The sequence below is a fragment of the Brienomyrus brachyistius genome, chromosome 19, assembly GCF_023856365.1.
Source record: "Brienomyrus brachyistius isolate T26 chromosome 19, BBRACH_0.4, whole genome shotgun sequence".
Classification (NCBI taxonomy): domain Eukaryota; kingdom Metazoa; phylum Chordata; class Actinopteri; order Osteoglossiformes; family Mormyridae; genus Brienomyrus; species Brienomyrus brachyistius.
In genome coordinates, this window is record NC_064551.1 from 8,191,144 (window position 1) to 8,208,237 (window position 17,094).

At 44.1% G+C, this 17,094-nt stretch overlaps 2 protein-coding genes across 2 annotated transcripts in view; one reads left to right on the forward strand and one right to left on the reverse strand.

The window, feature by feature from the left end:
- LOC125715015 (mitochondrial pyruvate carrier 1-like) overlaps nucleotides 1-6,968 on the reverse strand; it is a 142,861-nt gene extending 135,893 nt beyond the window's left edge. Inside the window, exon 1 of the mRNA XM_048986206.1 lies at nucleotides 6,779-6,968. Coding sequence (XP_048842163.1) covers nucleotides 6,779-6,898 — 120 coding nt within the window. The 5' untranslated portion in view covers nucleotides 6,899-6,968. The remainder of the gene's footprint in view (nucleotides 1-6,778) is intronic.
- LOC125715089 (general transcription factor II-I repeat domain-containing protein 2-like) overlaps nucleotides 1-17,094 on the forward strand; it is a 121,213-nt gene that overhangs the window by 35,163 nt on the left and 68,956 nt on the right. The gene's annotated exons all lie outside the window — the stretch shown is intronic.

Sequence of the window (17,094 nt, forward strand, 5' to 3'; positions counted from 1 at the left end):
GCACACACAAGGAACAGGCGAGCGAGATGTAACACCCAGCGTGAGAAATATAAGGTGTAGCATGTGAACGTGTAAACTGGTTGAAATACATGAGACTTGAGAGCCCTGAGAATAACAGTTGGCAACTTGGTGAAACAAAAACATGCTGCACTAGTACAGTTAGTGCATAAACAGCTTAACTCCAGACATGAAAAAAGAATCATCTCAGCGGTTGAACAACGAGAGAAAATAAAGAATTAACTCACTTTCACACACACAGAGAGCCTTTAAGGAAACAAGCAGGCAAGAGGGCAATGAGGAATACTCTGAAAACTTTTTTTTAGTTTGGCAGCTTATGAAAACTTAAAATCCGAAACAGATCAAAATAAATCCAGTGCAACGGAATACATATTAACCTTTACTTTACTCTCCGTTTTTTGTTTGACACATCAAAAAACAACACACAAAAAAGTAGGTTGTAAGACTACTAACGGTAGATTTGAGGACAGTAGATGTTAGCCACAGCTAGATCCTGCTCTTTCCCATCATTCTGGGAATATTTAGATCCTAGAAAAGCAGAACAGAGAAAATGTTGCAAAAAGCCTGCGTGAGAAGCACTGTCTTTTTACTTTTGCTCCAGGTTGTCACGGTCCATTTTTGTGGGGCTGCCCTTGAGCAGCACTAAATCCTCCCCTTACATGATGGAGGCCGTCAACTTCAAGCCCAAAGCCTCTGCCACCAGCTTCTCATCAAAGGTGGAGAGCTCGCCAAGGCCCAGGTTCTTCTCAATTCCATGTCTGCTAAGGAGGAGAGGGGTAGAGAAGTATTTGTACTTTCCTCAGATCTCAGAAACACACACTCCACACCCCCTCCATGTCATTCATAGCATCCAGCAGAGAGAATGTGAATCCAGCCCCTGCATATGCCATCCAGAGTTTACAGGGTTGGTTCAGGGCACTTGCTGACACAGGCGTCAGCCAGGGTGGCCATGATGGTGGTGTTGGTGTTAAAGAGATCATCGTGAGTCATTCTGGGCTTTCTGTGCATTCCAGCAGGAATTAGCACAACTTCACACCCCTTCAGAGCAGCATCGAGTTGATCTGGGCCGATGTAGCCAGTGACCTGGGACCTGGTCTCAATGTGGCTAAGGTCAGCAGCAACACCGGGAGTGTAGATAATATCATAGAGGGAGAACTGGCTCACCAGGGGTCCTGGCCGATGCACCCAACATTGCCACCTTGGCATTGTTCTGGATGGAGGTGGACAAGTTCCGAATGATGATTTGTGCTGATCTTGCAAGGCGGGAAAACATTCTGAGTACTGGTTTGCTGACAAGTTTAAAACAAAACGTAAATTATACAGATTCATAGATAATCCTTGCTGGGGAAATGTCGCTCTGAGATGAACATCTGACAACATTATGATTTAAATTCCGAATGTAGCTTACGTAACTGTTCCAGCATCTCCTTTGAAACAGACCGGAACTAAATGGAAGAATGTCATTTTCTGGACAAAATGCATTTCATGAATGAAAGAAAGTAATTTTGTGGGTGAAATCGATTCTGTGTAATTATGCAATGCCTTTGGAACAACTAAATGCATTTCTTCATTTGCCAAGTCACGAAAGGCACACAGTAGGCATTTCCTGTGGGGAGAGTAGTACCTTTCAATGACCAGAAGGTGGAGCGGCGGCTTTAATTTTGCAGACTCTTGAAATTACATTTCACTTTCATTTTCAATGTAATAAAAATGTAATTAAAATTAAAAAAATAATAATAAATATTTCCTGGGCTCATACTTTCACTGTTATATTACTCATTAGTATCACTGTTTTTATTACATTTTAAATATTTTTCAGCCAAGCCAATGAAAAATCTTGCCGCAGATTCCCTCCTGTTGTAACGAATCCTACTCTGTCACTTTTTCTAGAATAACAATTACACAAGGGTGTCCAATCTTATCCGCAAAGGGCCGGTGTGTATGCAGGTTTTTGTGGTAATCTGTAGGTCACACCCAGGTGTGAGGACTCTTCAGCCAATCAGTAATCTAAATAGGGAGTTGCAGCGAAGACCCGCATCCACACCTTTGTCTTTATTAACAGTCATTTAACTCCTTTTATTGTTGTTGTTAATATTAATAGTTGCATTTCCCTATTGTTTGCCCATGTCGTGTGTATACCCGGTTTGATCCTCACGTGTTTTTAGCGTGTGTAAATCATCCACTGCATGTGCATCTTGCAGTGCAGCATCTGTGAATTTGGGTTCGGTGCTTGTTGGTTGCCTTTTCTGATCTTTCTGTTTACAATTGAAAGCGGGGCATGCTGGTACATGCGCTCTGCCGGTGCTACACTAGCATGAAAAAAGAAAATGGTCCAGGAATCTATTCGTCAAGCGAATTTTGTGCGCGAACCAATGCATTCTTTTCCACAACATTTTTGGTCGCAAACCAAAAGACCGCAGCATTCATGAACCGCAGGTACGACTGTATGTATATCCATCCATCCATTTTCCAAACCACTGGAATCCTACTGGGTTGCGGGGGGTTTGGAGCCTATCCCAGAAACAATGGGCACGAGGCAGGGAACACCCCAGGATTGGGGGCCAGCCCATCGCAGGGCACACTCACACACCATTCACTCACACATGCACACCTACGGGCAATTTAGCAACTCCAATTAGCCTCTGCATGTTTTTGGACTGTGCGGGAGTACCCGGAGGAAACCCCACGACGACATGGGGAGAACATGCAAACTCCCCACACACGAACCCGGGTCCCAGAGGTGTGAGGCAACAGTGCTAACCACTGTACCACCATGCCGCCCCTTGTATGTATATTTCATACAGATACATACAGATGAGAATTGCACTGGGGTGTTTCCTCAACAATAAAACAACAAAAAAGACTCCTATAATAAAGTATAGAAAAATATATTATAAAATGTACATAAGGAATTATATAAAGAATATAATATACAAAATTTTTATTAAATATTTAAACATCCCCATGGTGTTGGAGTTACGCCGATTCCACCGGGTCCCTGGATGAGAAGTGATCACCCGGAGGCTTGGATGAGTTGTCCAATAACCTTTTATTCCTTTTATTCCAACAGATTGATCTGGGAACTCTGCGACACACCGTATCCCAACAGAGTTTGACTTCCTTGTTGTTCATGTTTGTCTTATACCCCTTCTACAAGCTGCCCCCGCCCCTGTCCGTACTTTTCCATTTTCTGGCAATTTCGCCTTATCTGGTACACCCTGTTGTTCTCCTTTGCCTAGCAACTGTCACCACAGCCTGCGTCAATAGATTAACTTTGGTACGCACAGGGCCTCCCTATATGTCGTTGGTCCCCTGCAGATATTGCTCTCCACAATGGGCACTACTGTTGGCTTAATTTTTAACAGAATACATTGAAGAGAATCTGGGTAAGGTGCCCAGTTTCCACACACATGCAGCCTGAGGATGTGCCTAAAGGAGGAAGGAGCAGTGGTTAGATTGTCCAGGACCTCCTCGGAGACAGGGACCGGTGATGGGGGGACTGGAGCTGGGTCAGGGACATGGGCAACAGGGGCAGGAGTCACAGGCGCGGACAGAGCCACGGGTGGAGGCAGAGTGGCCTCGGGCGGAGAAGGGACAGGCGGAGGCAGAGGGGCCTCAGGCAGAGCAGTAGCTGGAGGCGGGGCCGTGGCAGGCGCCTCGGGTGCCGCAGGCACCGCTGACTCTGGGCCAGCAAGGGGCGTCGCAGTGGCCAGATAGGCAGATCTGGCAGGATAGGCAGATCAGGCACGGGCTGGACAGGCAGATCAGGCGGGACAAGGACGTCAGGCGCCGGCGGGACAGGTAGGACAGTCACGGGCTCCAGGGTTGCTGCCTCACTAGCAGGCATTGCCCCTTTAAGAGCCTGCTAACCCGCGGGATAGCGTCCCATACTGCCCTGGCCCCTTTTAGAGCCAGGCGTGTTCCCCGGAAGGGGGAAGCTGCCCGCAAAGGCAACGTCCGAGCTGATCGGGGAGCCCTCCCGATCACTTGCAAGGAGAGAAGTGGGGAAGAGAGAGCAAGCCCCCAGGATGATCGTTGGGGCTTCCTCCTCTTCTTTCTCCAGCTTGCAGCGGTGGAGGGAGGTTGGGCCTTTTCCTCAGGGACGGAAGGCGGTACAGCAGCCTCCGCGTAGTACAGCGCTACTGACTGGGCTCTCTGCTCAGTAATCCGCTGCATTAGCAGCCGGAGATTTTCACGTACCTCCCGCAAGGGGTACGCGTCTCCGGGCGGGGCTGCCTCACTTAGGAGGTCCCCGCTCCGGCTGGCCAAATCCCGGGATGCTGGGTCCTCCTGGACCTCCAGTTGAATTAGCTAATAAAGCACCTCCTGCAGTAGATCAAGGCGCTGGTCCTTGGCCCGCCGCAGTGCTTCTTTCAGGAGGTCCGTCATTCTGTTGCGATCGGCGGGGAGGATGGGCAAGCAGGAAGCGGGGAAAGGAGAAGGCAGGTAGGCAGGATAAAGGAAACCAGGGTTTAGTCACTGAAGACAGGGCAGACGGCGACGAACATCAATGACGGACCTGGGGAATACGGACTTAGACATGGACTAAATACAGTATAAAATATAGTTTTAAAAGAGATGAGGGATATTATTAACCAACCTTTAACATTACTATTTGAGAAATCCTTATCTACTGGTGTGGCACTTTCTAATTGGAAGCATACTAATATAACACCCATATTCAAAAAAGGGGATAGAAGTAATCCAGCAAACTATAAGCCAATCAGTTTAACTTGCATAACTGGAATGGTAATGGAAGCTATAATCCAAGTGAAAATGGTAGATTACCTGGATTAAAATAACATTCTGAGGGATAGCCATCATAGATTTAGGAGAGGTAGGTCCTGTTTAATTAATCTACTTGAGTTCTTTGAGGAAGCTACGAAAGAAATTGATCAAAAAAAGGCCTATGATGTTATCTGCTTAGTTCTGCAGAGGGCCTTTGATGTTGTCCACCACAAACGGCTCGATTATACAATTCCTTGGCAAGTCCCCACCTAGAATATTGTGTGCAGGTTTGGTCACCATACCTTACGAAGGACATTGCTGCCTTGGAAAAGGTGCAACGTAGGGGTACCAGAATGATTCCTGGTCTTAGAGGAATGTCTTATGAGAGGTTAACTGAGCAGAATCCGTTTAGCCTCGAGTAAAGGAGACTAAGAGGGACATGATCCAGGTATATAAGATTCTAACAGGTCTGGATGCTGTTCAATATTTCAATATTAGTTTAAATATTAGAAATCGTGGCCATAAGTGGAAATTAGCGAGAAAACATTTTAAAACAAATTTGAGGAAGCACTTTTTTACACATCATGTTTTAGAGTCTTGCTACTAGTTTAGTAAGTAGTAAGCTAAATTCCTGGGTTCCTTTAAATCAGAGCTAGATAAGATTTTAACAACTCTGAGCTATTAGTTAAGTTCTCCCCATATGAGCTTGATGGGCTGATTGGTCTCCTCTCGTTTGTAAATATCTTATGTTCTTATGTAGGTAACTGTAACTGACCCATATGATAAAATGATTTTGTCTAATACAGGACTACAGTCTTCATTAGGTAAATGTTATCCCCTCGCACTTTGTATGGGCAGTGAATTGCCCCTACTCACGTGTGGTTTCATAATAAGAAAAATGAAAGAAATGAATACACAGATATATAAATTTATATAAATATTTATTTGGGGGGGCGGCAGGAGGGGAGATTTCTTTACGGACGCAAAGGCTCATTTCACATTTTTCTTCTGCATTCTGAAATGGAAGAAAAAAAAACATTCATGAAGAACACAAACCTATAAAAGGTACTTGTGTGACACTATTAAGGAAGGATCTGACTAGGAGAAAAGCTGGCAGAGTGATTGCCTGGCTGCCGGCTGCAAATGCTATGTCGAGCAGTAATATGGCATTAATCAACAGATATGAGGTGAAGATTTAAATATTCTAGAGGGAGCCTGGTGGGGACCTACTTGTGTCGGATGAGCCGGCCTCCCTGGATCGTTTGTGCCGTCACATTGGCCATGTGGTATGCGAAGAGGAGCCAGTATTGGCGCTGGACTCGATATGAGAACCTCATAAAAATGAGCAAGTAACCGGTAAGAGCTGGGGAGACAGAGATCATGCAGGGGTCAGAGGCCAGAAAGAAGAAGAGCAACCAGCTTAAAACCTTTAAAAAGTCCCTCTGGAGTCCCGAGTGACCCAGTGGACGCTCATATAGATGGAAGGTGAGCCCTCTGCCTCTTACCGAAGGTCATTCGACGACTGATTATTTCAGGGCTCTTCCTCATATCCATCACAGTGACTATGGGCAGACCCCAATTAATTACAGGTCCCCAGAAGTGCCGAAATCAAACAATAAAACACAGAGCTGATCTAACATGCAGCAGGGTGAAGGTACCATTAAAGAAATTCCAGAGGATTCTTACAATATATTAGTGTGAAATTATTAAACAGTAGTCACAAAATTATATTTATATTAACAAAAAAATCAGTTTGTGACTTTCTTGCCGTGCTTTTGTTGTAAGGATTTTCCCAACAGGTACATTTAGATCACGGAAAGACAAAGAACACAAACAAAAAAAATTATAAGTGCAATTCTGTGATCACCAGCAGCACTTCTGCAATGATGGACCCAAACGTAAGCAGTGACTTTATGCTTACATCTACAACAAAGTGAAGAGTTTAAGCTCTATATGCACTGAAGGCAATCGACAAGGAAAGTTTACATATAGGATTTTTAAATAAACTGTAAGCGCCTCTGGATGCACATACCTCCTCAGATACTTCTGAAACTCCTTGTTCCTCAGTTGGTTCATAGCTTTTCGAAAGAAATTGCTTGCCATTTAAAAACTGACGTGCCGACAGACCTGTTATCTCCGCCAAAAAGAACATCCTCACTCCAGCAACTGGCGCATCGCCGCCGCGATTTCGCGGGCTAAGTGGATTTCTCCACTGTAATTGGTCCATCCAAGATGAAAAAAAAAACTGCCTTAACGGTGGGAATGTACAAACTGCACAGCATGCTGGTAAAGGTAGTATGGCGAAAAAACAGTACAGTATAGAATTCCAGATTTTACAGTTAAATATTTAAAATATTTATTTTCTTTAAATTGGGTGTATCTCACTAAAAAAAACAGTTTACTCCAATAAACAGTTATGTTTACTCCCAAAACGTGGGTGCAAATTGTTGCCTTATTTTATTCAAGGCTCTCAAGTTTCATCAAAACCTTTAAGATAGATTACATTACGGGAGAAACGCGTGTCACACTGTTAATGCGAGGACCCCTGCCTACCGCATTCATCTTGCTCTTACGCTTCCACCTTTTCCGCACTCCATCTGTGTGCGCATTCATGTAATAACGTATTACGTATAAATATTTGCAGCGGGATCACACGTAACTTACTTATTATTCCATCCATCCATCCATTTTCCAAACCGCTTATCCTTCTGCGTCGCGGGGGCACGAGGCAGGGAACAACCCAGGATGGGGGGCGAGCCCACACACACTCACACACCATCCATCCATCCATCCATCCATTTTCCAAAACGCTTATCCTACTGGGTCGCGGGGGGTCCGGAGACTATCCCAGAAGCAATGGGCACGAGGCAGGGAACAACCCAGGATGGGGGGCCAGCCCACACACACTCACGCACCAGTCATATTTATTTTTCGCAGCGTCTTATTCCGATTCTCCGGTCCATCTTAAATGTTGCGCAGCCGAATGCAATGACGCGATTGCGCATGTTTAATACCTTCAACCTCTCTGGACCAGGCAAATATGAACTTCTCAGTACACGTCAGGTATCCACAATATAGAATAAGTCACATTGTCCTGGCCCAGACTGATTTAATGTATTAAAATGGGCATGGAAACCTGGCTTCTCATTCACACCTTTGTGCGCTATAGTATGACATGCCTTGTTTCCATCTGATCTTTAAAGTATTAAATCAGTCTGGGTCAGGACAATGTCACTTTTCCGATATAGTAGCATACCTGATGTGTACTGAGAAGTTCATATTTGCCTGATTGGGCATATTTCTGGGCCTGATTGAGAGTGAAAAGACGTTTGCGTTTGTCTCATTTTCTGATAAAATACACACATACTATTACTGAATCTGCCCAGATATATACTTTCCTCAAAGTGGCAACAAGTCAGTATAATCGTGTTCAGTTAATAGGAATCGAAAGCCAAATGAAGTTCTGAATGTAACCCTCGCTAAATGAGCCCCTCTACAGGCGCAATCGCGTCATTGCATTCGGCTGCGCAGCATTTTAAGGTGGATCGGAAAATCTGAGTAAGGAGCTGCAAATAAGGAGCCAACTTCAGCCTTATTCGGGAAGCTCCACTCCGCGTGCCTGCGCAATCCACTAATTCTATATAAGGGGACACGTTAGTAGGCGTTATTCCTTTCGCTGAGTATAGTGTGTGGGCTGGTTGGAATGTGTATGTCTCACGGTCAATGTGTTGTATTAAATTTTACTGATTTATGCAACGAGATTTGACTGCCACATAAAAACTAGTTTTAGGTTAACAGTTAAATTTTGTACATTGAACAACAGAGTTCACCGTAATTATCTAATGACCAACTAATAATGTGAATAAATCTACAGAAACACATGTTACCCCAGAGGTGATGCTCTTTCTGACAGCAGGTTCGGACACAGTAAAACCATAAAATGTCTTCAGGCTCGTGATCTCCAACAGCTTTTGCAATACCCAGAATGCATGCGAAGTTGGGAAAAAATAACAGTCCTGTATTTGCAATAATATGGACTCTTAGTATAATCAAAATACAGTACTTTGTCTTGTATGAGCATGGATATTTTTACAGTTTAAATATCATGAATATAACAAAACATCTTAGTATGTTAATAAAAATTGACATAATTTATTATTATATACATAATATTTGAAAAACAGAAAGCTATTCTAAATTGGAGCCAGCTTATTTAACACCTCATCATAAAAAATCATAATGTGCATAAATATGTTATTGACACAAAAATGGACGGTAGGCTCCTTATTTATGTACAGAGTTGTTGTAAAACGGGAAAACTTAGTTCATGGATCCTTACCGGTTGCCTTATGATATGCAACCATGGCCTGAGCGTAACTGCGCCAATGGTAGCATAAATGAATCGGTCCTCTTACTTTTTGCCAACACCCTGATTGCCGTGCATAAGCCGCACTTGGCACAACTCCTGTAAGCCACTGCTAACTAAGCCGACACTGCAGCACATCAGCCGAGCCTAACCTGAGTCTTCCAGCTACACTCTATGGACAAAAGTACTGGGACATCTGGCCACAATACCTACAGGAAATTATATGAAATCCTTAGGCATCAATGTGGAGTTGGTCCCCCCTTGCAGCTATAACAGCTGCCAATGTTCCTGAAAGGCTGACCACAAGATTTTGGAGGGTGTCTGTGGGATTTTTTTTCCATTCATCCAGAAGAGCATTTGTGAGGTCAGGCATTAATGTTGGACATGGCCTGGCTCCTGTGTCCCAAAACATTTGTCCATATAGTGTATCTGGGTATAAGCATGTAATACCTGCGAAAACCACAGTTCTTAGATGTTTGTACATGAAGACTAACTTTTAGTTCTAGCAGCAGATAATTTCCTAACTACGCGTAACACTTACTTGTGGTATAACTTAATCTGGTGGATTGGGTCATATATAACCAAAAGATTTAATAGTATTAGGCGATATCTAATTTTGCTTCCATGTCCCATTCTCGTCAGTGTGGGGAAGCAATAAAAAAGGCCAATAGGATGTTGGGGTATATCTCCAGGTGTGTGGAGTATAAGTCAAGGGAGGTAATGCTAAGATTATACAATTCCCTGGTGAGACCTCACCTAGAATATTGTGTGCAGGTTTGGTCACCATATCTTAAAAAGGACATTGTGGCCTTAGAAAAGGTGCAGCGTAGGGCCACAAAAATGATTCCTGGTCTTAGAGGAATGCCATACGAGGAAAGGTTACTTGAGCTAAATCTGTTCAGTCTCAAGCAAAGGAGACTGAGGGGGGACATGATCCAGGTATATAAGATTCTAACAGGTTTGGATGCTGTTTAACCAAATAGTTACTTCAGCATTAGTTCAAATTCATGAACTCGTGGCCATAGGTGGAAATTAGCGGGAGAACATTTCAAACTGGATTTAAGGAAGCACTTCTTTACACAGTGCGTACTCAGAGTATGGAATAGTCTTCTTGATAATGTAGTGCAAGCTAAATCCTTGGGTTCCTTTAAATCAGAGTTAGATAAGATTTTAACAACTCTGAGCTATTAGTTAAGTTCTCCCCAAGCGAGCTTGATGGGCCGAATCGCCTCCTCCCGTTTGTATAGTTCTTATGTTCTTATGTTTTGATACCGTTCAGATATCACACTCAGGTATAAGATATTTTGAATGTATTTAAAAAAGCAACAGTATTCCAGACAAAAACAAACAAATGTTAAGTTGCACTGCTGTACCTTCTTATAAAATTTAGTGACACTGTCTCCAAAAATGATCTCAAAATGTGAATAAATTGTCCCAGTCTGGAGCCCTACAAGCAAAGTCTTTGTGTGGGAAATACTGATCTTTATGGCATCAACTGGAAGGAAGGCCAGGATGCAACAAATGAAAACAAACTTTATGTATGAAATTGGCATCAAGATATATTTATTTATTAAACGAAGGCGTCAGAACCCTGTTCCAGATCTTTCCAGCCCACTTGAAATCCTGCTTAACATATTCAGCTAGGAGACTGGATAGAGTTAATGTAACATTAACCATGGACATAAACCATGAATTTATTTAAAATTTATTTCTCTAATGCTATTTTACTCAACATTAGCTCTTACTCTGCACCTTGGGTCTGTTCCCTTCTCCTCCCTTTGCATATATCAATACACATTAAGGATATGATGGCTCATCTATTATACAAGTTAAGAAAATAAGAGTAATTAAACATTCTAAGCACTATACACTAACAACATGCCCTTTAATCCAGGTAAGCCTGAAATATAACAATAACACTTTATTGATCCCTGTGGGGAAATTCTCATGACGATCAGGCATTTTGAACTTCCTTTGATGCGAAACTTCCTCTGCGTGGCTTTGAGCTGCATGGCTCTTTCTGGAGGTTAAGGTGTTGGAGTACACTGCTGTTTCTGCTTGGCTCCAGTGAATGATTTCAGCAGCTACCACATCAGGGCTGTACAACAGACATAACGCACAGTAACTCTGAAAATGGTGGCTCCATACACACGGATAAATCCAATATAGAAGTTGGTTCTAATTGGTCTGCTGAAGGTAATATTAATGGAAGTAGTTACTTAAAACCTCAAGATTAGGGGCTTCCATTACTCCATTTTAGATGTAAATAACAATATTTCAATCTGCATGCAAAAGGAGGAGGTTATTTTTTATTTCCCAATATAGTTTTTGTAATTAAAAAAGGACAAGTATGTCAGACATATACGTTTATTGTTCAGTGCCATTTTGTGCTGCTTGATAATGTGTGGGGGACCCCAGGATCTCAAGGATTCCTCTTCCTGATCCCTGCTTCTGTAGTCTGCTCTGGATGGACCTGCTGTCTCCTGCTGACTGGGGCCCATCTTCAGGGCGGCCCACCACCTGAAGAGCCTCAACAGTGTGCCTCAACATCCCTTCGGAGAAGCTCAGATCAAGAGCTTATGAGACCAACCCGGTGTCTCTGCTGGGGGGGGGGGCACTGACTAGGGGTTAGCTGGCTTGTATTCCTCTGTCTAATGTTGACCAGGAAACATTCAAGCTGCATTTAAGCTGTAATATGCAATTATCTTAGCTGCAGGGTTAAAGTTATGAGTCTGCTCTTCCTCATGCTGAAAGTACTTTTACTCACTGAACAGTGTGAGGAAAGCAGCCTAAGGGAGGGCATGTAAGCTACCTGGGGCTAGTTAGCCAGGTAACATTCCCTTGTTCACCGACAAGGGCGGATCTAGAGAAATTTTCTTAGGGTGGCATGAGGGTGGCATGGAAATCAGTTGGGATGGCAAAATCAAAGCCGTTTCTTTATACATTTGCAGGTGTTACATTCTCTAATACTGCATGTACCATATATGGTTAAAATACATCAAATCCAGGGAACTCACAGTCTCTCCTCCCTAGCACCTCAGCTTTGGAGTGTATGTCTATTCATACTTCCTCTGCTGCTTACCTGTTTCACCTTCTTGCCCTGGCTCAGCTTGATCTTCTTCTTCTTCTTGCTCCTTCTCCTCTTTCGCCATCCGCAACTACGTCTGCTTTTCCTCCCTGATCCCTCCTCTTTGTGTGTAAGAAACTAGTGATGTCATCCTTTCTCTTCATACCTCTCAGTAGTTTCTGAAATCATGCAAATGCAGATTTAACATTCCTGTTAATACTTACGATTACCGCATTTTGTTTTTGATGATAATCACAGGTTTCAGCCTATACTGTAGCATAAAACAACACTAAATCATACACATTGACTGATAATCTCCCTGCACTTCATGTAGAAAATTTTAAACCTCGTTTTCATGATTTATTGGGCTAATAACACTTATCTTGATGCCATTGCCAGAGTGTAACAATCAAACCGTCTGTGTTGAAATATGAAATGCCCCCGGTGTTGATTCCAAATGTTCTCTGTCACCAATCTTAGGTGTGGTCATAGGTTGCTAATGGCAACAAGAAAAAAATAGGGTGCGTTCAACTTCATGCAGCCACTTACAGCGCTGTCTTAAAGCAATGCATTCTGGTCCTGATGCAATGCATCATGGTTAGATTTTTTTCTCCGGCACTGCAAAATGTCACCACATGTCACCATGTCACATGGTACAAAAACCTCGCGAGAGCAAGATGACTTAAGACAGATTGTGCAGCCAGCACGCAAAGGGTACTGACAGTGCTGCACGATCTGTCTTAAGTCATTCTGTTCCAAGAATGCGTACCCATGCGCACTCGGAAAGATGACATGTTGCTGCTTGATAGGTCTCATGTCGTGAAGGACTGTCGTACAAGACTTCATGGCACAGTCGGATCTGCGTTTTCTGTTACAGCGAATTACTGCATTCAAAGCCAGCGAGAAAGTCAATGTTTATTCACCCCCCCCCCCAAAAGTAGAAAAAGCTGAAAAATTCCTCCAAAGTTGAATTATGATTTACGTGTGTATGTATGTAGGGGCGGCATGGTGGTGCAGTGGTTAGCACTGTTGCCTCACACCTCTGGGACCGGGGTTCGAGTCTCCACCTGGGTCGCGTGTGTGTGGAGTTTGCATGTTCCCCCCATGTCGCCGTGGGGTTTCCTCCGGATACTCCGGTTTCCCCCCACAGTCCAAAGACATGCTGAGGCTGATTGGAGTTGCTAAATTGCCCGTGTGAGTGAATGGTGTGTGAGTGTGCCACGAAGGGCTGGCCCCCCATCCTGGGATGTTCCCTGCCTCGTGCCCATTGCTTCTGGGATAGGCTCCGGACTCCCCGTGACCCAGAAGGATAAGCGGTGCACTGGAGCATTCATCCTCATGTCCAGAGGCTGGAATGGAATGGATGGATGGATGGATGGAACCATCATCGATTGTGCACAGCAGGAAAACAGTCAACACGTCATTTATGGATGCAAAATTAACACGAAGGAAGTGAAGACCTTCTCCAGGTTTGTTTAAGGAGGAACTATTTTAATCTTATGTGCTGGTCTTAAAAATCAACATAGCTGACAAGTAACTAACAGTCGTCATTTATACTTTACATGTGAAGTTATAGGATACTAAATGGGTGTACACCGCTTTACTTCTGTAATAGACTGAATCCTTTATCAGTTCAATATGTACTGCTTATTAGCAATGAAGAGATGCACAGGACAAGAGAAACCTACTGTATATTATGAGGAGTCCGGAGTCTAATTTGCCGGTATAGAAACAACTAAAAACAAAGTGCGTAAAAATACAACTCACCATCCCGCAGAATTAGTGGCAGCCCTGAGCTTGTTTCTCTCTTACGAGCCGGGTTGGGGGAGGGAGCGGAGATGTGTAACAAAGATACTGTAATGAGGTGCGCAATATTTAACTACACTAAAATCCCATTATAACGAACTTCAAGGGACCTGGCACAAGAGTCTGTTATATCCAAAGTCCGTTATATCCAGAGCTGCTGTATGCCCAGAACACAACTACAGGACACCATTTACTCATGCCACACCCCAGCAGACACACTTGTGGTATAGATTAGGCCTATTACGTGTACTAATCCAACTTTACCTGACCAGATGCCTGACTATTAATAATAGTTGCTTTAATTATGTAAAGTTGACTTTAAGTATTAGCAATAAGGTTGTGCCATGTCAATCGTCCACCATAACACTAGTATACATTGTTTTGTGGTTAGGTTAAGAGTTAGGGTTAGGCCCCCTGGTGGACATGAACTATAATTACAAAATACTAACTACTACGAGATATCTAACAATATACATTGTAACATTTAACATGGGGTAGCAAAATCATATGTGGCAGAGCAGAGTATGATGTGGAGCAGTGGTTAGAATACAAAGAATGCAGCAGCAGTATTAAAAAACGTGCAACTCAATCACTGTGGAGGCAGCGACTGTACCTCATTTCATGTCACAACATCATACAAAACAAGTGAGACCGGAAATGAAATAGCCAATTTGCCGATTTTCTGGCATTGCCCCTGGTGGATAGACGTAATCTACGCGTGCAAGTAAAGTCAGTACATTGCTCGCGTTGCGTGTGAGTCCTGTTGCTTGTGAGGCGTGTTGTGAATACGTCGCCTTGCATGAAGTATATCGCGGCCCTAACAGTGCAGCAGTGAGGAGGGGCTTAGGGTACCGGAGAAGGTCCCTACTGGCACTTCCTCCTCAGTCTGAACCATGCTGGCGGCCACCTGGCTCTGCTATCTGCTGCGTTTAACTCCAGTGTTCTTGTGTTGACCTGACATCACACCGGGCTCTCATTCCTCACATGGGCTCTGTGAAGGCCAAGTGAGTCAGAATGTAGCAACTGAAGTGAGTGAAGGAGAGATGGTGACCATTCACTGATCCTACCAAGACTCCACTGTCACTAAGATGCATTGGTACAGACAGAAGCCCAACAGAAGTCCAAAGAAAACTTTTGGACAGCCAGTGTTAGAGGAATAGTGGAGTGCAGATCTGAATAGGAACTTGAAGTCTCGGGTTTTGAACATCTCCAACACAGAAATAGGACACTGAAATAATTATTACTGTGCCTTGGAGACACAGTGGGCCAGTTGCAGGAGAAAGGATAATTCTGAAGACTCATCCTGCATCTTTTCTGAGAACAAGATCACCTCACTACTTCTGACTGAAATCAGTACGACAATTCAGATGCTATTTAGGTTACTTTAATCTTGCTTTCATGCTACATTTCCATAACAATCCACCAGTTAATCAAATGTAGCCACCTTCACCCAATGAACGGGACTTTTATTCAAGGAAGGGCAGGAATTTATTTTGCAATTTACTTGGAAACAACAAATGGTATTTTCTGATTGTCTGGTAAGTGGCTTTTAGCTCTGTAAATTGAATTCGGCAGAAACTCCACTCTGCATGCCTGCGCATCATCCAGTTATTCTATATAATGGGACACCTTGGTGAGCGAGCAAGCAGGAAGCGGGGAATCACGAGTCGGGCAGCCTTTGATTCAAAAGACGGGGAAAGCATGAACTACAAGGACCACAAGGTACAAACATCAATGACAGACCTGGGGAAACAGACTTGAAGACACAAGACAAGCCAAAATAACAGGAAACAGGTGATCACAATCGGGGCAGCACACACGGTTAATGAGGGGGCGTGGCACACACAAGCATTGGAAGAGCTTGGCGTGACAGAACCCCCCCCCCCCCCAAAGGCGCGCACTCCAGGCGTGCATCAGGGGAGGCGATAGACGAGACGAGACTGGGGACACAGGACCATCAACCCGCAGGCGCCCCTCACCCCCCTCCTCCGAGCCCCAGCCCAGGCAAGAGAGGGCGAACCAAGGGGAAGGGTGGGTGGGACACTGGCCCTGTGCCCTCTCCCCTTTTGGGACACTGAAAGGTGGGATTCACAGTAGATGTTAGCCACAGCTAGATCCTGCTCTTTCCCATCATTCCAGGAATATTTAGATCCTAGAAAAGCAGAACAGAGAAAATGTTGCAAAAAGCCTGCGTGAGAAGCACTGTCTTTTTACTTTTGCTCCAGGTTGTCACGGTCCATTTTTGTGGGGCTGCCCTTGAGCAGCACTAAATCCTCCCCTTACATGATGGAGGCCGTCAACTTCAAGCCCAAAGCCTCTGTCACCAGCTTCTCATCAAAGGTGGAGAGCTCGCCAAGGCCCAGGTTCTTCTCAATTCCATGTCTCCTAAGGAGGAGAGGGGTAGAGAAGTATTTTCACTTTCCTCAGACCTCAGAAACACACACTCCACACCCCCTCTTTGTCATTCATAGCATCCAGAAGAGAGAATGTGAATCCTGCATATGCCATCCAGAGTTTACAGGGTTGGTTCAGGGCACTTGCTGACACAGGCGTCAGCCAGGGTGGCCATGATGGTGGTGTTGGTGTTAAAGAGATCATCGTGAGTCATTCTGGGCTTTCTGTGCATTCCAGCAGGAATTAGCACAACTTCACACCCCTTCAGAGCAGCATCGAGTTGATCTGGGCCGATGTAGCCAGTGACCTGGGACCTGGTCTCAATGTGGCTAAGGTCAGCAGCAACACTGGGAGTGTAGATAATATCATAGAGGGAGAACTGGCTCACCAGGGGTCCTGGCCGATGCACCCAACATTGCCACCTTGGCATTGTTCTGGATGGAGGTGGACAAGTTCCAAATGATGATTTGTGCTGATCTTGCAAGGCGGGAAAACATTCTGAGTACTGATTTGCTGACAAGTTTAAAACAAAACGTAAATTATACAGATTCATAGATAATCCTTGCTGTGGAAAATGTCGCTCTGAGATGAACATCTGACAACATTATGATTTAAATTCCGAATGTAGCTTACGTAACTGTTCCAGCATCTCCTTTGAAACAGACCGGAACTAAATGGAAGAATGTCATTTTCTGGACAAAATGCATTTCATGAA